Here is a 20,163-nt window from a genome sequence, read left to right as displayed (position 1 = left end):
ATTAATCTCCTGTGGTATGAACACTTAGATGCATTCACACATGCACATCGTTAGACTGATCCGTGGTCCTGCACATAGATCGCAGGTCGAGTCCGGGTCGAATCCAAGTCGGAGAGAATCAGACTCGGGGCAGCCAGGTACATGCAAAATAAGAAACCACAGATTGAATAGAGATTAGTAGCAGAAACAAATAAAAAAGTGTAGATGATTATGGATATTAATTGATGCACGTATGTATGCATGAAGATCGGTCCCATGTTTGGACTGTGCAGCTCCGGGAGTAGTACGTATGCAAACAAAATCATGGTTAACACCAATGATCCAGATCAGGTAATTTGCAGACGTGGTTTAAGGGCTGCCGGGAGGGTGCACAACGCGATCTGTAGCACGGTGTCCCAACATGCGGCTCTGCATGCACAATGCGCAGCCGCGCCGTAGCATCTCGACGAATTCGCATTGCGAGATCTAGCCATATCGTTGGAACATGAAAATCAGAAATAACAACACGTACATCAATCAGCAATTAGGAATCAACCAAATAATAAAAGCAGATTGGAGCGACAAACTCGTGGGGTCGAAGATTGATTTGATCAGAAGACGGCGCCAACAGCGGCGATGATATATTCCATCACACTTGTCGATAGAAAACTCAGCGCACCCCTACCTGGCACGCCAACTGTCGAAACATGAATTCGGCAATAATAAAAGGGGGTAGCGCACGAGACCTAAAAGTGGATGGATGCGGAGACAAAGAATTTAGACAGGTTCAAGCCATCTCAATGAGAAGTAATACCCTACTCCTGTTTGGGGATTTGAATACCCTACTCCTGTTTGGGGATTTGAATCCGCCGGGTGAATTATAGATCTGACGATCTAGTTGTCTCATGCCCCCTAGAGGGCCTCCTGCCCACCTTATATAGGATGGGGGGCAGGATTACAAGATAAAAACATTATCCAATACGGTATCGGTTTCCTAAATCTACTTTACAATCTTATCAAACCAGGACTTTAGGCCGTTCCGTAATATACAAGGAAACGTAATACCCAAGTCATAATCTGTTACATATTCCATATATATAAGTTATCCCTATAACTAGTCGGATAACCATACCGTGTGGGTATGGGGTACCCATAATCTCCACAATGCCTAGATTCATTAACATCTATATGAATGTGAGCAATACTAGAAAGTCTTACGATATGAAACGGGGGGAGTAGTAATCAGTTAACTACTGAACAACATGTCTAAAAACCAAGTTTGCAGATAAACTATTACCCAATAGAAAATGTAGAAGGGAGCACTATATGCTCTCAGAACTGCAGATCTTCGCTCAATTTGTTCAGCAAGAAGACATTGATATTTCAGAGGAGGCAAATCGGCATGAACAATGCAGAATGGGCAGCCTCAGTCTGTCCTTTGATTTAAATATCAAGAATGCCATTTATTTCCAAACTTTTCAGAAACTTCCCCACCAAATTTCACAAGTTTTCGGGCAAGCACTAAAAGTGTCCATTAGGATTTTTAATCAGGTTAGAAACAGAATTTATCACTAGCATATGGTATGTTTGAGAGTATGTTAGAAGGGCATGCTCGTAAGTGCTTACATGTGGCGTGCATGTGTAACAGTGATGTGTGCGCTTACACGTTTTTTATGTAAAAAAGTTCCAATGTTTTTATGCTTAGCTTTGCATACAATCTATGGTTTCACCTCCCACACGGTGAGCATATAACCACAGGTCCTACAATCTGGTTTTAAATATTTATCACGGTATATATCCACTTCTTAGGCAGCGTTCGAGAGGATTAGAGAGTGAGTTTGTTTGTTTTGTTTTCCGCGCGTATGTTTTCCAAACTACTAAACGTTGTATTTTTTGCAAAAATTTTCTATAGGAAAGTTGCTTTAAAAAATCATATTAATCCATTTTTGAAATTTAAAATAGTTAATACTTAATTAATCATGAGCTAATAGCTCACCTCGTTTTGCGTATCTTCCCAATTTTCTCAATCCCCTTCTCCTCAAACACACCCTTAGTTTTGAACTCTGGTTGTTTTGGGGGAAAATGTAGTATGTCATATTAGTAATGTGCATCATTCATGTCATAATAATCACTAAAGGGTACAATTCACTTTTCTCTTCTCTTAAGAACTTTCTGTAAGATCCATTTTCACCCTAAACTTTGGGCCTTCACGTTGATTTTAGATTAGCTGGACCCTGGGCCATGAGGAGATGGGCTTGGGCGGTGGTTAACGAGTTGGAAATAAGTCTACATTTCGCCCTCAACTCTTGCCCCTAGGCTACGAGCCTAACCGTAAGTACCAGATTGGTACTAGACACGATATCAATGGTTACTAGACCTGGTACCATGCTAAATACTCTCTCTATCAAAAAAAACGAATCTAAAATTAAATGTGATAACATTATATAACGAATTTAGATAGATGTATATCCAAATTTATAATAGAAGAATGTATCACGTTCAGTAGTAGGTTGGTTTTTTTATGTACGGAGGGAGTAGCTTTGTAGTCTTTATATATTTAATATATTTAATTTACCTATGTATTTAAATAGATAATTCACATTTCACAGTAATTTTTTACTGGATTTCACAATAATATTAATCTGCTTCAAACACTACACTAATCTCTACTTTACCACACCCTACAATATATAAAGAAAAAGGAAAAACCCAGTCGCTTTCAGTTCCTTCCTTTCACCGGAAGCCAAGGGAGGCCTCGGCCGGAGGAGCTGAAGCCGCCTCCCCCCAAAAATCCCTTCTTTTCTCGGCTTCGCCACCGCCAGATTCCCATGGGCTGCGCAGGATCCACCCCCATGGGCGCCCCCGAATCCGGTAACCCTCCGCGATCCCGGAACCCCCCCACCTCCCCCACCTGTTCTTCGATTCCTGCTGATGCGTCGCGGGCGCGGCGCTTACGTGTGTGTGTTGTGGGGGGGGGGGGGGGGAATCGGGTTCTTGGTTTCTCGAATCGCGAGGGTGATTGGTTCTTTCTGGGGCGTTTCTTGTTTGCGATTGTGGGGCGTGTTTTGAGCGCCCGCAATGGTGACAGCGGCTCGCGATTGAGTAAATTGGGTCGGATTGTGTGAGGAGGAGAAAAAAAAAAGAAAGGTTTCTTTTATAGAGGGTGAAAAATTGGTTCTTGACTCATGGAATCATGGTGTGCTTGTCGAGATTTGAGTTGTTGATGTCAATCGAGTTAGAGGTTATCCGGTCGAGATGTTTTTGTCCGTAGGTGGTTGTAAAGTCTTCGACTTGATTGGACTAGAGACTGGAGCGATTCTGCAGTGGAACTGGGTGCTATTAGTACTAGCAACTCTTTGGTAGTTGGTGAAAATTTCAGGCTGGAATGTGTGGCGAGATGAATTAAACCTGTCCTCTTTTGTGGGGTTTCTTCTGTTTGTTTGCAATTAAGGATTCTTTTTTCTCCCCATTGCGAATGGTGTGGGTTTCTTGTGCAGTAGGATAATGTTATTAATGCTAAACAACTGTTTGGATAGTGTTATGGGAGGCAACAGCCAACAGGAGACCTGATGTTTGTTTTCGCACCTCTTAATAATGTCGCTGAACAGTTTCTGGTATGGTGATGGTGAATGCAATGATTTGTTTTGAGAATGGGAGAAAGACTTGTGAGTCCATGAACGGCTATTAGATATTAGAATGCCTCTTTATGCATTGCTCTTTGTTATTTTGAGGTGAGGGTTTTGCAGCTTGATGAGATGTATTCAGATGGACGTGCTAGTCGGGGAGAGCGCCATTTTCTTTTGATCGAACCATTGTATTTTTATAGTTTGATTGAGAAGAAACCTGGTACATCAAAGGCGTGATAATAATAATGTATTTCTCCAGTTTGGGTAAAATTGTGATAAATTTTCTTGACTATCTGATGTGTTATGTATGTAACAGTTGATAGAACACAAGTTTTTGCAATTGTCCTACAAGGCTACAATTACTTTCCTGTGATTTAGCGACTTAGCGTTAGAGAAGTACAATGCAGTAATGCAATGTAGCGTACCCCATACATTGGATAGTGCCTCGACATTCTTAGATGCATGGCAATATTACAATACAAATGGCAATATTACAGTACAAATGGTATATTAGAGATATTGAATACACGCTTGAGCATTTCCTGCATCATTGATGACATCAATTTGTAATGTTTAGTTGAAAGACCATATGAAACTGTATGTGTTTCTAGCCTGGTTTGTATAACTGGTTAAATTGTGAGACTCTGGGATTGGATGATTCTGGTCTGTGTTATTTTGTTCCTATCAAGTTATAGTTTGTTTGTTGCCAGCAAATTTGCACTAGCTAATGTGTGTATTTGTGTTAGCCACATAGTAATTTAGTACTTGATAATTGATATGCAACAAGATAATGGTCGAAAGGCATATTTAAGGCAAGCATTGGACTTATATCTTCATATGCATTAATGCATTATCAACTACCTTTGATTAAGATTCCCAAGGGCTTTGATGCCCATCTCATATGGTGACTTTTATTGAATAATATACAGATGCTACTAAAAAAATCAGGAAGCCTAAGCCCTGGAAGCACCCCCAACCGATAACGATGGTCCAGCTCACGAAGATGCGCGAGGAGTTTTGGGACACAGCTCCTCACTATGGTGGTCGGAAAGGTATTACTCACTCTCTTCTTTTTCCTTAGATGCATAACTTTAGCTTCAATCATTATAAGTATATGTAATTCTTACACTTACTAAGCCTTCCTCAGAAATCTGGGATGCCCTGCGTGTTGCGGCAGAGTCTGAAGTGTCCCTTGCACAGGCAATTGTGGAAAGTGCAGCCATAATTGTTTCTAATACTGATCTGACTCTCTGCTATGATGAAAGAGGTTTGATATTCCACCTATTTTGCTATTTTTTATTCCTTAGCATACCTCATATTGTCTAATATTGTTATTAATATTTCAGGTGCGAAGTATGAACTGCCCAAGTATGTCTTGAGTGAACCAACCAACCTGATTCAAGACAGCTGAAGAGCAGACCTACTGATGTAAACAACTGTAAATGAGAACAACCCCTTGAGTGTCCTGGTAGTTGAAGCATGCTTGATAAAAGATTTTAAGCATGTTCTGGGTAACTGTCAGCTTACATTTTGTCTCTTCTTGTTAGGACACAGTTCTCTTCCATCTTGGCCGTTGTCCTCCACCTTAGATAAAGTCTTTACAATATCCCCTGCTGCTGGTGCTACCTTAAACATGGTCTGCTTAGAAATCTTTTATATGAGTTAAAAATCTTAGAATGGTTCTTAGATATTTCATTATCATGATACAAGTTGGAGTAAGATTACAGTATGTGTTTCAGAAGAAATATATGGCACATCTCGCACAATTAGTTTTGCTGCCTTACCTCTAATGCATATGCAGTTGTTCATCCATCCTGTTGTTTGTACTGTTGCAATGCATTACCTGGTTTCACAAAGCAGTTTGACAAGATTGCCAGGTAGAAAATCTTGATGAAATTCGTAGTGGAATATCATGCAAGTGAGTAGCACACCATGATATTAAGACTGGAATACCATTTGTTCATCAGTTCATGTCTTCATGACCTGATGCTGATTCATCTAGTTGTATGGCATGAAGTTTGAGAATGTGACCCGGCTGAAGATCTCCTCCATGGCCCTCATCATCTCCAGCAGGTCCAGATCTACCTCAACCTCTCCAACGCCACTCTGGCTGTTGTCGGAGACGGTGTTCCTCTCGCATAGCGCGAACCGGCACACCGGGCAGTTGCCATGCCCCTTCACCCAGGGGGTGATACACTCTTGGTGAAATATGTGGTTGCAGGGTGTGGCCACCACCTGCTCCCCAGCCAGGAATGTCTCCAAACATATGGTACATGCTTTCTCCTCTTCCGTGTTGTTTGGAGCTGGCTTGGATCTTGCACTCTTTGCATGGTTTCTGCCTCCTCTGTTTGATTCAACCATCTTATGAGGGTCTAAGGACCTATATGCCTGCTTGTTGAGCTGCTCCATCGCCTTCTTGAACTCGGCATCGGTGAGTCCGGGGTCCTCTTGTCTCGGCCTCGGGTTACCGCCACCGTTGATATGGCGGATTCTGAATGGCACATATGTTTGCAATGAGTTACTGTTGAACAGATCATATATGGCTGCTTTGAGCCGAAGTGACAGAGATGATGGTTCCATGGCTCCCTTGCAAAGAGAATGATCACATGTGCAGTGAAGCTCAAATGGAAAAGAGGAACATGAGTCTTGTGATCCTGTACCTGGAGGAAAACACAAAAGGTTCTCTTCTCACCCTTTGCTCCAGTGATCTCCAAGGATAATCCTGGATCAAATTTCAAACAAAAAACATGCTTACAAATACACAGTTGATATGACCACTTCTATCATCCAGCTACTTCTTTCCTTGGAAAAAAAAAGTAAATAAAAGAAACCAGTTGCTGCTTATGAAATCAAAGAGTAGAGTTTTGAGAATTTGATAGCAGTTGCTACCCTGCCATGGTAGAGAGGCCAAGGTGCCCTCCCTCTGGATGGCCAGTGATGGTACAAGCCATACTCATGCTCAGGAGGCTGGGGGCCGTACTCCGGCCCATAGCTCCCGTCCGGCCGGCGGCCGCTCATCTCGCCGGCGACCGGAGTTGCCGGCTGCTCGCCGGAAGAGAATGGATTTTTGCAGGTGTGTGATCGATCAACGAGGTCTATGGAGGTGCAGATATGATTCTTCCTCAGTTTATCAGGTGTGGAGAAGAACCAAGAATCTTGTGCTTTGGTAGAGAGATGCTAAAGGAAAGTGAAGCATCAGGTTCTCCTTGCAGTCTTCATCAGATCAGACAATGTTGATCTTTGGTGGATATCTTTGGATAATGGAGAAACGGCTTTACAAAATGGAAGTGAATGTTATGTGGTGTTCGTTTCTACTAAAGATGATTAATTGAGGAAAGAAAAAACCTATTAGCGTATGATTAATTAAGTTTTAATTATTATAAATTTGAAAAATGAATTTATCTAATATTTTAAATCCACTTCCGTATAGAAATTTATAGATACACCATATAGTAGTTTGAAAAATATGCTAATGGAAATTAAGGTAAAATCTGGATGGAACCAAGATTGATAGATCAAATTTTGGTCCAGTTTACGAGGTCTCCATCGAGCCGTTTCAGGAGCCAGAGTCAGGACCAGGTCTTCACTCTTTCTTGCTTGTTCGTTTTGGGATGGACCAAATTGTTCTTCAATTCAATTCAAACTTTTTTCTTTTTAAGATCAGCACGCAGAAGTGCTCTTTTCCGATTTGCTAGCGTGGCACGCTGAAATTATCTTCCAGGCTCATCGAATAAAGTAATTTACCACAAAACATTGGTACATAAAGTGACAATGACAGCACAGTTATCTGAAGCTCTGATGATCATTACGGTATCTATGCTCCATCTGAAGAATGTGATGAATGTTTTTCACAGCAAAATGCCCATCTAGGAGACTAGGATGATGCAATCTCTGGCAGAACTCTACCTGAGTCAGGAAGATTCATACAATGTGAATATGTGATACATGCTGTACTGGCTTAAACTAAAGACTAGAAAACAGTATATTTGTGCTCCAAAATTGATCTGAATTCTAATCCATGCAGTTTTCCCCTCCAAGCTGTTGCACGACCAAATTCTCTCTGGTCACATGATTGGAAAACCAAATCTTGAAATGCTCCTTCCACATGGTTCTGATGCTGATAGAGAAATGGATTATGGTATTATTAACTTCTTCTAAGCCTGCTTGCTTTTTACGCATGGCTTCCTACGCATCATATTTGCAAAGGTTCTCAAACCCCATGTACTCATGTTGGTTGATCCTATGAATCATGTTTGAGATGCCAACTCCACCTGTGGATAAAAAACATCATACCATGTGAGTCATTGTTCAGGCATCGACATTAGATGAATTACAGTAAGGTATAGAAAATAGTACCTAGAGAAATTGCGCTGACAAAGATCATGAAAGCCAAAATGAAGATGATGAGCGATGCCCGTCCTAACCAATTGATCAACCTCCTGACCACATGCTGGCCAATAATGGCAGCGATGAATGCCACAATGACAAAGTACAAAGCTGAATAAAAGGCCAAGAAATTGATTCAGTTCATGGTTATTTCTGCAAGTTATGCAAGATAGAAAATGTGAACCAAATAGATAGGAGTACCATAGGGCACTGGGAACCGGTTCAACAGGTAGTACTCAACAACAGACATTGAAGATGAGAACATCATTGCAAAGGTGGCTGTTGCACTTGAAACCTGTAGTTCCAGTTAAGATATTATTGCCAAAGCATATATTCTTTCAAGTACTCAACAAAAATGGGGATGGAGTGTACCTGGGGTGGGATGCCAAGTTCCAAGAACAGTGGACCCATGATAAAGCCACCTCCGAGACCTAGCAGACCACCAACGACCCCCGCAGTGATACCGAAGAAGCAGTATATGCAGAGCTGGTGAAATTTCAGTGTAGTCTGTTCATTTCCCTTTGACGATAGAACTCTCTTCCCGCTCATCAGGCCCAGCGCTTCATACATAGTCACTCCAACTGATACTGGGATCTACATCCAACCAGTAGAAAGAATTATCATACTACTCTTCCTAAATGATGTATGGACAATCCATAGAACATCCATCTTTTGCCATAAGCCAGAATAAGTGCAAGTAAACAAAACAAGGGGCTGGTGTGAACACTAGTCCAGCAAGTGGTGTGAAATTCTACTTCATAAAAATATATAGTAAAAGTACCTTAATACCATACAATGTGAAAGATTTTGAATATGTAATTTTGAGTGGTTTCCATTTTTTAGGGATGAATAAGAACATGAGCTTCACATAGAGAATAAAAAAACATAAAACCAGCATACACAAGTCAAGATACATCTCTCGTGAGCTAATCCATAAATGTGAAAAGATCAATATACAAGGCAGTTCAAAAAATCTGATGTCGATCCAACATGTAAAACGATGAATTTTATTGGTTTCAGTTTTCTAGAGGATAAAAACATCAGCATGGATTACTGGTGTAATAAAGGGGTCAGACATGTGAAGTTATTTAAGTACCTGGAGAAGGTTTAAGATCCAGTACCAACTGGAGCAAGTAGCTGTGTAGTTCTGCAAAAATGAAAAAACAACATTAAAGTGTTACTGTTGAATAAATTAGTGCTAATGTCAGTTTTATGCTTGTCTTTTTTTTATTTCACAAAAAAAGTAAGGCTTTCCCTAGTGGTTTAACAAAATAGCAACATGGTGGAATTAATTGTATATATTGATTTGACGACCCATATTATTTATGGATTATGATAATCCTAAAAGGATGCTCTTTCACCTCACACCTTTATTGTGACATTACATGAATAGATAGATAAATGATCATGACATCATTATGCTGCAAACACAGAATATAAAGAATGCTTGGCCAGAAAGGGTAAAAAGAAGCAGAGAAAATATTAGGATTTAGGAGTAACTTGAAATATGTGCAAATTTGCAGGTGAACACTTGGTGAGAAACTGAAAAACTAGATGAAGTTGACACTGATTACTATCTTTGTGTGCAGCTTTGTGTTAAAACAATCACCTTTGTGACCTGAAGAACAAGGAATGCCATCCACACAAATGCAAGAAGGCCAAACTCCTTCCAGTAAATGTTCTTCATAAGTGATGCCTGAAATGAAATATTGGAGAAATTCAAACTTAAATTCTTTATGATTATGGTTCCAAGAATGCAGGGGATCATGTGTATCAACATCAGATTTTAATTTACCGCTTCATCTGATGGCCTTTTTGCATCAGCTACAGCGCCTGGTCCAGTAGGAAGTGGTGCATATTCTGGTTCTTCACCTGAAAGGTTGGAAAATATAAGCAACAGACTTTGCATTTTGTGACAGACGAGCAGCACTATGATTTCGAGCTCTCTTACTGGTTTGCTCCAATCGTTTTGCAGCCTCCTGGAAGAAATGGAAATAGTCCCATTAGTACACCAGAAATGAAATAAAAGCCGGGAAAATTGAGAGTCATTGTTTACAAAGATGGCAAGTCAATCGAAAAAAATCAATTACCCTTTTGATTATTGTCTCTTTCTTCCATGTCTCAACACCCTTCAGAAAAGCTTTAGTTGATGTGCCTGTGGTTTAGTACGGAGATGCAAACTGAGGTTATCAGTGAGGAACTAGATGTGCAATGGTAGACGCATTGGAATGAATTGAGTACCTAGGAAAAGGATAATAAGGAGAACTGTGACCAGCCAGTCAGGGAATAAAACATTGAAAATAACACCAATGCTGATCCCAAGCATTAGCATAGGCTGGATCAGCAGGGCTAGGTCATAGTCAATCACTGGCATGTCCAACGTAGGATGTTTAAGCTTGAGATTGTAGTAGACAGTTGAGACAGCTGCACCCATGATCATACCTGTCCCGAAGAGTATAATGTCTCATTAAAATTAGCAATTACAATATGTAGTAGTGAGAAAGCAGGTCAAAAACCAGATTTTACTTGAATTGTACTGAACCAAGTAACAGTACAAAGTAAAAAATCCCAAAGAAAAATTATCTATACCCCAAAATGGAGAAGCACCTTTCATCCACAATACAGAGAAGCTAACCAGAAAGTTATTATTTTAATATATAAAGAAAAGTAGAAAATAAATCCAAGAAATGAAGTCACAGAACTGCATATACACTTTTAGTCCCTTTAGACGTTCATGGATATTCCGTATTTTAGATTTGCATATCAATACTTCAAAGTGCAATTGCTGCACAACCTTTTCATCTTTGTATATTCCCTATTTATGGTTATAAATATACACTACTCGTACTTTGATATACAAGGGAAAATGAGGAATCCATGTACACATGAATCTAGGACTAGCAACCACCACAACAACCTGCCTAGTACAAAAACGGAGAAGGAAATAACACCAACTGCCACTGCTAGGACATATAATTAAGCATCCCAATTTTTCAGTCTTTCACTTTGCAAAGGCATAAACAGACCAAAAAGTGGACAAACAAGATACCGTAAAAAATGCAGACTAAGGTACACGTGAATCACCAAAAAACAAGCTTAAGAAATCAATTTGTTGGGACAATACGAACTGTTTCCTTTCAGATTTCAGAGCATAAACAGGTGCACACAAGAGAGTGGTGTTAGATCCTCACATTTTGATATTGCAGTAGATGACTTTGGATCAAACCCAATGATCAAAGTCAGCATTGGCACAAAGATCCCACCACCTCCAACGCCGCCCACACTCCCGAATGCCGCGCCGAAGAATCCGATCAGTGATCCCAGCACTATTTGCCATCCTAATTCCATTTCCTATAGACAACACTAATATATCACCAAATTGACACAATATGTCCGAAAACATTAAAAACCAATTGCAAAAGTACACAATCACAAAAGGTACAATCTGAAGCTTAAACTACCTGAGAAGACTTAACCAATTGCAAAATAATTCAGTTTTAACATGCATGACTCAAGCTGAATCCCATTGTACCCACAAAACTCAGCAAACACATCCCAGTGAAACAAACATAAAGAAGTACTACTAAAAAGTATCCCATCCCCCTCAATTAACAAAACAGTTCATGAGTTCAAAGCAAAATAGTGAAGCAGAATCTGAATGCTAATTTACAAAAAAAAAAGCTCCAAGAAAAAGGTGTGGTCTGTCTGTATTTACCGGCCAAACGTGGTGGTACGAGTTGCCATCAGTCTGCCACAAGAAATTGGCCACCTTCCGAAGGATGCCCACTTCCTCCGGCGTCGCCGCCACCACCGCCGCCGCCGCCGCGGCGCCGCCGCCGGCGGCCGAGGTCACCGAGAAGGCTCTCCTATCGGCGGCCACGGCGGCGGCGGCCGCGCACGCGACGCCGAGCGCCGCAATGGCGTGCCACTGCCATGTCCTCCTCCCCATCCCTCTCCCTCTCCAATTCCGCACCGCCCTTCGCTCTCTGCTGCTCCAAAGACACAGAATTTTTGCAAGAAAAAAAAGATTCAGAGCTTGTCCCCTTTTCTTGCCGCAAGAGAGAGAACAAGAATTCAGAAATCACGGAATCAAAACGCTTTCTTTTTTTTTTCTTCTTCTCTCGCGGTTTCGGATTTGGGAGACGTACAAGGGCAGCGAGCGAGCGGGTTTCTTGGGAAATCTTGGCGTGCACAGGACGAGGAAAAACCGCGGAAGAAACCGGGGTAAGAGAGTCGATGAGACGCTCTCAGAACCGGATGAAATGCAAGAACAATGGCAGAAGAGAGATGAGAGAGAGAAGCAGATGAACGTGTGAAGGGAGGAGGCGATGAACTCGGTGCCAAATTTAGAGAGGGATGGCACTTTTCGCACATGGACACTGAACTCTCACGATATTGTGGAAGATGGCCCCGTTGAAATCTGCATTTGTTTTTTTATTGCTATTTGTTTCTTCTTCACACACAAAAATCTGCACAAGTTGCGGCCATGTAGTAGTATCATGTTTAGAATTTTTTGGGTCACACTCCGAATGATATTTCTTGGTAATTTTCAGAATATAAAAACTTGCTGCCTTAGATTGAATTTTAATATTTGTGCAAGTTGTATTTGGAAATTGGGAACTAGAATAATTGTAGCATTACCTTGCGGTTTATGACTTCATGAGAGGGGAAAAAAAATGAATCCTTGCTATATCTTTTCACTTCCAAGTTTCTGGATGAAAATGGATAGTACTCCGTATTTGTTATAATCACAAACTTTTTTAGACTTGCTGACTTGCTTAGATTGATTGATGCTTATTCTAGTTCTACTAGTACATATAAAAGCAAGCTTGTCTTGTCTTGACGTGGGAGTAGGACCTACTAAAAAGTTTAGGGATCTTTTAATTGGTAGAGTAAAGCTCAAAATGACGTGCTAGTAACTTCAGGAGAGACCTAAACAGATGCTTCTAAGTAAAGGCTACCTTGTGAAAAAAAATTGATTTTCTATTGTGCTAGTAATTAGTAAATAAATGGTTCATGTAGTAAAAGAACTGAACACTTTGGTACTCCCTCAGTCCCATTTTAAATGCAGTTGTAGGTTCATGTGTTCAATGTTTGACCGTCCGTCTTATTTAATTTTTTATGATTAGTATTTTTATTGTCATTAGATAATAAAATATGAATATTATTTTAAACGTAACTTATTTTTTAAAATTTTTTATAAATTTTTTAAATAAGACGGATGGTTAAACGTTGGATACGAAAATCTACGACTACACTTAAAATAACACGAATGGAGCAATGTAGATGTAGCCTGGTAGGTGAATGAAATATCTATAACCAGATCAAGCCCCAACCTTAATTCAGACTCCATAGAAACGGCGACAACTTTTTTAACTGAAAAAAATAGCATCACATGCGCCCATGTCAAACCCATATGGTTTTTAAAGTCATAAAAATAAACTAATTTTTTGAACTCAATTAACTAATTTTTAAAAGCACGTAAGTACAGGTAGTTCTACTACTGGAGAACTTGCAGTGTTCAATGAACAACACAGCGCTGGAAGTTGTACAACTGATTAAGAACAAACCGTGAAACTTGGAACGTTGCACGTCCATGCAGTTTGCTACAGTTAAACGACTAAAAAACAATAAGGAATTGACAAACATTTAAGAGCATGTATAACATTAATTAATAGCAGACTCTTAGGTTGTCTACTACATAAATTTGTTTATGTATATGAAACAGAAGAAATGATGGAGAAACATCGTTGTTGAGCTTAATATGAACTCTTAGCCTTTTATGAAGAAGATTTCGCTATATGGTGAATATAAAAAAGAAAAGAAAGATAATAAAATATCATTTTGACATATATGTGTGGTTGCAATTTTTATTGTCTCTATCTTTAACATACCCTAACAACTAAATCTGTGCCAAAAATAAATATATGGTGAACATATACATGCAGCCTGAGTATACAACACTAAGATATGCGCCTTAGGGCATCCACAATATAATGTGCATCTAAAGTGGGTAATAAGAAATAAAATACTATTACTACCAGGTTATATACATTGTGGGAGTAGTAAGTAACTAATACCAAGTAATATGCTTACTACTTCATAAGGAATGAACAAATGATTTCTCTCATCTTTCTCTCGTGGTTAATGATTGTAGGGTCTAGCTTACTACTCACTTTTGTTCTTTCACCATTGTGGTTACAGCAATATCTAATACTTACTAATGTAGGGTCCACCTTTATTCACAAAGTAGGTAGTAAATATTGGTGATGCCCTTTTGTGTCTGCTACTTCTGTTTGTTTGACAATGCTAATATCAGAAAGTGGAGAATATCACAGCAGCACTATTTTTAATTGGGCTCCGCTGAAAGAATGTTCTCTTTCTCAAATGGACAAAAGCAAAAGGTTTTAGAGGGCACTGTTGTTCAAGGACACTTGGCATGTATCATCTCTGTGGCAGCAGATTGTTTCCAACCTTTGCTATGCATTGCTGTGCTTGTGCTTGTCTCTCTCCGGTATGGGAGATGGATTCTTCAGTGCTATCTTTTCTTCCCTCCCTCTTTCCCTTTTTCCAATTCAAGTTGATGTAGATATATCACAAAAAGTAAGCAACAATATCTGATGTCCTTTATTTGGTTGTAGCCTTTTGTTTTGCTGATAAATTCTTGGTTCTTTAGTTTTGTGCTATAGTACAAATGCATTTTTCATGGTGGATCAACAAGTCGGAATTTATGCGGTGGTCGAGAGTAATCTCAGTTGCTTGAGTTCAATAAAAACTTTCTTTTATCTAAAAAAATTATTAACAAGCCAGAACATGACAAACTATATTCTTTCACATTAGAAAACTAAACAAAATAATCAGTTGACTAGTATAACCATGATTTCATAAACTAGCTAGCATGTCACCCGGATCTCACAAATTTATTTTTTCTGGTTGTTAATATTTTTGCAGCAGTGATGAGGTTCCACCATTTGGCCGTTTCCCCATATGTATCCCTCAAAGTCATGTTGATGCCCTCACTCACCGCTCATCACCATTTGGACGGCTGCTAAAGAAGACAAGATTGTGAGGCTGAGGCCACACCTCACATGTTGTGTCTGTCTTGTTGTCAGCATGAACGACCATGCTAATTAACTTTAGCAGCCGATTTAATTTTGAAATTTTTTTTTTGAAAATTAATATAACTTTAGCAGTCATAGTAAGTTAATTTTCAAAAGAAAAAATCCGATTTAATTTTGTCTCTTTTTTTTTCTTTTGCACAACATGCACTCACACCTCTGAGAAAGTGTGAAATCCCTAGACCCAAGCATTGTAGAGTACTGGACCTCAACCATCTACTTGGCTATAGTCCTAAAAACTTGGCAACAGACGGGTTGTGTCATCCATTCATTTAGGTGCATCCAGACAACTGTTGACGAATACCAAAATGTGATGTCACATTCACTGAAAAACTCGTAATTTATTTATGAGTACATAGTAAATTTCAATGAACCTGAGTTCGTGTTGTAGAAAAGATGGCTATCGCAACTCTTACAAACAAAGCTATCAACCGTTTGATTTTACTGTAGAAAAAATCATAGAAAATCTAGATTTACCCACAAGTCCACAACATGTCACGTTAGCCTTTTCAAGAGTTCTATAAGGAAAAAAAACTGTACACAATATTATCCTTTTCCTATAGAAAACACAATAGTTTGACACATTAACATATCCTTGGATTTTTATGATCTTAAGGTTTTATAAACCCACACTGTTAACTAATTTAAATTTAAGAGTTAATTGCACTTTGGGCTAGGTATTTTTACCAAAATTTCAATTTGGACAAGGGGTAAAGTTATCTTATCACTTTGGATTATATAAATTTACAATAGTTTCAAATTGGACCACCCTTCTTCTCCATCTCTTCTCTTTCCTCATTTTTTCTATTAAGCACCTGCGCCATGGATCTTAAGGATGAATAGATGATCAAGCATAACACTGGGATCCCTTCTCTCTCTGCTCTGTTCCCGAGCTTGAGGAGCTAACAAAATCAAGCCTCATGATCGCTGGCTGCTGTAGCTGCTGCATGCAAGCTCAATAGAGTGACTTGTTCTAAGCTCACATGATTTTTTAATAAAGGAAAAAAAGTAGAAGTCAACCAGCTAAATCAAGGAGTTAAGAAATCATGGTTAGATGGAATATTGATTGGTTTATTGTGCTGCTGATAAGCTTGCTAATGAAATCAAGGAGTGGCAAACAAAAAAGTGGTCCAATGTACAATAGAGGGTAAGAAATCCTGGACCAAAGTGAAAACATTAGAAATAACCTAGTCCAAAATGAAACTCAGGCAATAATAACTGGCCAAAAGTAAAATTTACTCTTAATTTAATATTGTAGCACAATAGAAAATATCTACTCCCTCTATCCCAAACTATAGCAATTTTGGTTATGAATCTAGACAAACCTTATCCAAATTCATATGTTCAGTTTGAAGCTAAAAATTACATATGTGAGAACGGAGGAAGTAACTTAGGTAGGTATGGCATTTAGTTGATGGATTTAATAACCTCATAAATTTCGGATACAAGTTTAGAATTTCATATTTAGAATTTCATAGTTCAGTAGCTGAAAGAAAAAATAGTTACTAGAGTAGTATGGTTTTATAGAACTATAGTACATATAGTTATATGTAGCATGTCAAAACCCTTATAATCGTAAGTAACTTGTACCAAAATATATGGAGCTATTGTAAAATTTTCTATTTATTTCTGCAGGATCTCTCTAATAAAAAATGTTGGGTGATCTTAGTACGTACGGACTACAGGCCCTTGCACAGCATCAAATTTACATCTTGCCAAGTTGCCACTAAACTTGATCTCATTTGATATCAAAGTACGTGGATCTCCTACATGTTCTCGAAAAACAAATTTGTTGGAGATCTCACAGCCAAGCATTTTAGCATTGCATCTGCTTGAAGCTCACATCAGCGTCAGCAACAGGATAGCACAGGCCGGAGAGCCTATGGGGCGCACAGTGCAACCAGAATGCTGCCAAGATCCCTCTCCAATCGACAATGAAAGCCAGCAGGCACAATGCATCACATCACCTCACTGGTCCATGTGATCTTTCTGATAATCAGATTAGGTTACACGTAAAAGAGAAACTAAACAGGGACAAAACTGTCAGTTCACTTCTGCTCCCTATCTGATCTACTACTCCTCTATCCCATTTGTGGGTTCCAGTGTCTAACGTTTGACCATCCATCTCATTTAAAAATTTCTTGTAATTAGTATTTTCATTGTTATTAAATGATAAAACATGAATAGTACCTTATACGTAACTTATTTTTAATTTTTTTCATAAAATTTTTCAAATAAAATGAACGGTCAAATGTCAAGCACTGAAACCCACAACTGTACTTCAAATGGGATAGAGGGAGTACTATCCAAAATAAGTTTACTTTTAGCCTCAATCATTTGTCCCAAAATAAGTTCATTTCTATCCTCTCGTATACACTCTCGGTCCGCAAAAACCTATTCCTTTAATACCTCTGGCTTACTCTCACCTACCCACTTAAGAATACTACTTTTTATTAATGTAGGGTACTTTGGTTCCTCTATCTTGTTTTTAGCATCTAAGATAAAAAAATGAAGTTATTTTGAGTTGAAGGAAGTAACAAGGGAATAAGGCTCCAGTCATGGGAGCCGTCCATCAGGCTCGCACAAAGTTTCTTGGACTTGCCTTAAGAATGCCAGAATCCAGATGCAGAGTTTTATACGTTGATGCTATTCAGATCAAAACTCAGGCTGTGTTTAGTTCACTCTCAACTACACTAAACTACCAACTTTCCATCATATCACATTCAAAACTTTTCTACACACCTAAACTTTAAACTTTTTTTTCAAACTTCCAACTTTCCGCATACTTTCAACTTTTTTCAGCTTTTTTCAGGAAAACACACCCTCAGAGAAGTTTGGCAATGGAGTTCAGTCTGGCCAGGATCCAGATCGAATTCTCTTGTACATCCTCTCAGCGGCCACATGCAAGTCTCAATCCCGAGAAGTCATGCTCTGATCTGCGAGGAGTTTTTTAAAAAAACAGCACATGGTACACATGGTGCAGGTACTAGTATAGCAGATAGGAATAACTCGGACAAATCTGAGAAAGAAGATACCCTTTCCACCGTTCCACCTACTCCTTCCAACTGTACGGACAAAATATGCAACTGGAACCATTGAATGCTGAGGGGTGGGCTAGCAACTTAGCCTCGTCCTTTGGCATATTGGAGAAAAAAAGCGAAACGGCATATTTGCAATTAAAAAATAATTTGTGAATAAAACTTTTATACACGTGTTCTTAACGATATAAAAGCAAAGGCTGAAAATAAATTACGATAAAAAACCCCAAAATCAACTTTATATTTAAGGTTGAAAATTTAAATTTTAGCTGATAAGTATAAACATAAGCGAAAAGATAAGGCTGTTAGTACTCCTCCCATAATATAGCACCTTTTGGCTATAAATTTGAATACACAATTATTCATATTCATAACTAAAAATACTTATATTTTAGGATAAAAGTAGTAGCATATAACCGTATAAGGGCTTATTCGGTTAATCCCCAAAAGGAAGTGATTAGAGGAAGTTAAGGGGGATAATTCCTCACCAAATTCCAAGGAAGTGATTAGAGGAAGTTAAGGGGGATAATTCCTCACCGAATTCCCTTGGCCTTGAGATTAACCGAACAAGGCTTATATCCATCATCTGTCAAGATAATTGAGACAATTGATCAAGCTGAGTTCATAACAATTATTTAAGAGCACAAATGAATGGATTAGATATTATAAAAGTTGAATAGTTGGTTTATAAAAGTTATCAAAGAAATACCTGATGAAGAAAGTTTTCAGGAAAATCATATTGTATAGAAGCGTGAAAAGCGTGCCTGCCATAATCCATATTCGGTAAGTGGAAAAGAACAGGACCTAAAGTTAAGGGATTTTCATGACCTTGCATCGGATCAGACCACATAGAAGTACTATTCCAGAGAAGATCGCGCCCTGCTGGAGAAGGACAAAACAACGACTCAGTACCATGCTGGCAAGGTACTGCTCTGCTAGACATCACTGCAATATGAAAGTTTGCATATGCTTGCTCAGCATTGTCTGAATTAAGCAAAATTTTCACATGGTTGAACTATGAAACAAATTGCACAGTTTTCTGTCCGACGCAGGGTTCCTTCAATCCTTATCTACAGAATAAGCGAAGCTCAAACTTCTAGTTTTCTTGGAAAGAGACATGAAGATGAAAACACAGGCTGGGGATCTGACATTTTATTACCAATGGGGCACGCTAGTAAGTATCCCATTCAGCAACTAGGCAGTACTAGTACTCCGCATTTACAGACATATGCACAGCCCACATGCCATGTTCATTTTGTTTCAAATGAACACAGATCTCCAGAAACTAAGCCAGCCATTAATGATGTAATACGACCAGATTAGCTGCAAGTTGCCATCTAAACGCATGCAGGCTTACCAGTGATTGCATATTTTGCTTTTCCTACTGAATAAGTAATATAAACATACCTTGAGAAGTCGTAGGACCCTCTCCAGCAAGGAGTATGACAACTTGACAATTAGATGTAGATCCAATCTTTGAGGACTTTCCTTTCCTTGTAGGGACATTGCGTAGTAGTTGTACTAGTACCTATCATCAAATACAGTCTACAGACAATGAGATATAAGTCTTTTCAGGGTAATGAATCATTCACTCATGGCATGACTGAGATATTCCATACCTTTCATGGAGGATTCTCTTTCCTGATTCCCGCTGTTATGCATGGCTTCACATGATGATAATGGTTGCTTTCAGTCACAAGCCAAACAAAGAACAGAGAGAGACCCAGAAGGAACAGCATCAACAGTTGCGTGCCAAAATTCATTTGCACCACAAGCTTTACAGCCATTCCTTTCGAATTTGCAGCATATCTTGGTCGCATGCAAGGAGTTCCATTCTTCTTCATGGTGGAATGCTATTTGGATAGCGTGGCGCTGGGGATCCAGATGAAGATCATGCCTCAAAATATACATTTGGTAGAAACAAATTGGGAGTACGTACTAGTGATAGCAGAGGCATTCAACATCTTCAATTTGCCCCTAACCATTCCATTTCTCGATGGCAGCAAGATGTACTTC

General features: G+C 39.1%; 3 protein-coding genes and 1 long non-coding RNA gene across 5 annotated transcripts; 1 reads left to right on the top strand and 3 right to left on the bottom strand.

Annotated features, from left to right (window-relative positions):
* Window positions 1-2,700: 2,700 nt before the first annotated feature.
* On the top strand, window positions 2,701-5,415 carry LOC4346799 (uncharacterized). The gene is made up of 4 exons (XM_015795756.3): window positions 2,701-2,850; window positions 4,535-4,657; window positions 4,753-4,872; window positions 4,952-5,415. Exons 1-4 carry the CDS (start codon window positions 2,808-2,810, stop codon window positions 5,014-5,016), a joined length of 351 nt encoding a protein of 116 aa, XP_015651242.1. The 5' UTR covers window positions 2,701-2,807; the 3' UTR covers window positions 5,017-5,415.
* On the bottom strand, window positions 5,257-7,026 carry LOC4346798 (E3 ubiquitin-protein ligase SIRP1-like). Its single transcript, XM_015795755.3, has 3 exons — window positions 6,495-7,026; window positions 6,266-6,327; window positions 5,257-6,096 (listed from the first exon to the last, which is right to left on the bottom strand). Exons 1-3 carry the CDS (start codon window positions 6,621-6,623, stop codon window positions 5,604-5,606), a joined length of 684 nt encoding a protein of 227 aa, XP_015651241.1. The 5' UTR covers window positions 6,624-7,026; the 3' UTR covers window positions 5,257-5,603.
* A 362-nt stretch (window positions 7,027-7,388) lies between these two features.
* Window positions 7,389-12,305, bottom strand: LOC4346797 (sulfite exporter TauE/SafE family protein 3). 2 transcript variants are annotated; one of them, XM_015757046.3, is made up of 13 exons: window positions 12,140-12,305; window positions 11,707-11,980; window positions 11,183-11,342; window positions 10,233-10,433; window positions 10,082-10,146; window positions 9,943-9,970; window positions 9,787-9,863; window positions 9,601-9,687; window positions 9,088-9,138; window positions 8,364-8,585; window positions 8,193-8,286; window positions 7,962-8,102; window positions 7,389-7,876 (listed from the first exon to the last, which is right to left on the bottom strand). In XM_015757046.3, exons 2-13 carry the CDS (start codon window positions 11,938-11,940, stop codon window positions 7,791-7,793), a joined length of 1,446 nt encoding a protein of 481 aa, XP_015612532.1. In that variant the 5' UTR covers window positions 11,941-11,980; window positions 12,140-12,305; the 3' UTR covers window positions 7,389-7,790. The 2 variants fall into 2 exon arrangements, with proteins under 2 accessions (XP_015612532.1, XP_015612533.1); XM_015757047.3 differs by having other exon boundaries at window positions 11,707-11,977.
* A 4,478-nt stretch (window positions 12,306-16,783) lies between these two features.
* On the bottom strand, window positions 16,784-20,154 carry LOC107278892 (uncharacterized). Its single transcript, XR_010734991.1, has 4 exons — window positions 19,767-20,154; window positions 19,555-19,675; window positions 18,857-19,092; window positions 16,784-18,733 (listed from the first exon to the last, which is right to left on the bottom strand). It is a non-coding gene; the product is annotated as an uncharacterized lncRNA (long non-coding RNA).
* Window positions 20,155-20,163: the final 9 nt, after the last annotated feature.

This window comes from Oryza sativa, chromosome 9 (assembly GCF_034140825.1).
Source record: "Oryza sativa Japonica Group chromosome 9, ASM3414082v1".
In the NCBI taxonomy this organism is placed as follows: Eukaryota; Viridiplantae; Streptophyta; class Magnoliopsida; order Poales; family Poaceae; genus Oryza; species Oryza sativa.
The sequence above is the reverse complement of the archived record's forward strand: the minus strand, read 5'-3'. Positions and strand labels throughout refer to the sequence as shown.

Coding starts and splice junctions, on each gene's coding strand:
- LOC4346799 (XM_015795756.3), top strand. CDS start 2,808: ATGGGCTGCGCAGGATCCACCCCCATGGGCGCCCCCGAATCCG. Junction 2,851..4,534: donor CATGGGCGCCCCCGAATCCG/GTAACCCTCCGC, acceptor AATAATATACAG/ATGCTACTAAAAAAATCAGG. Junction 4,873..4,951: donor TCTCTGCTATGATGAAAGAG/GTTTGATATTCC, acceptor TTAATATTTCAG/GTGCGAAGTATGAACTGCCC.
- LOC4346798 (XM_015795755.3), bottom strand. CDS start 6,623: ATGAGCGGCCGCCGGCCGGACGGGAGCTATGGGCCGGAGTACGGCCCC. Junction 6,328..6,494: donor GGCCTCTCTACCATGGCAGG/GTAGCAACTGCT, acceptor AATTTGATCCAG/GATTATCCTTGGAGATCACT. Junction 6,097..6,265: donor CCTTTTGTGTTTTCCTCCAG/GTACAGGATCAC, acceptor TGTGCCATTCAG/AATCCGCCATATCAACGGTG.
- LOC4346797 (XM_015757046.3), bottom strand. CDS start 11,940: ATGGGGAGGAGGACATGGCAGTGGCACGCCATTGCGGCGCTCGGCGTC. Junction 11,343..11,706: donor CGTACCACCACGTTTGGCCG/GTAAATACAGAC, acceptor TGTTGTCTATAG/GAAATGGAATTAGGATGGCA. Junction 8,103..8,192: donor CCGGTTCCCAGTGCCCTATG/GTACTCCTATCT, acceptor CCTTTTATTCAG/CTTTGTACTTTGTCATTGTG.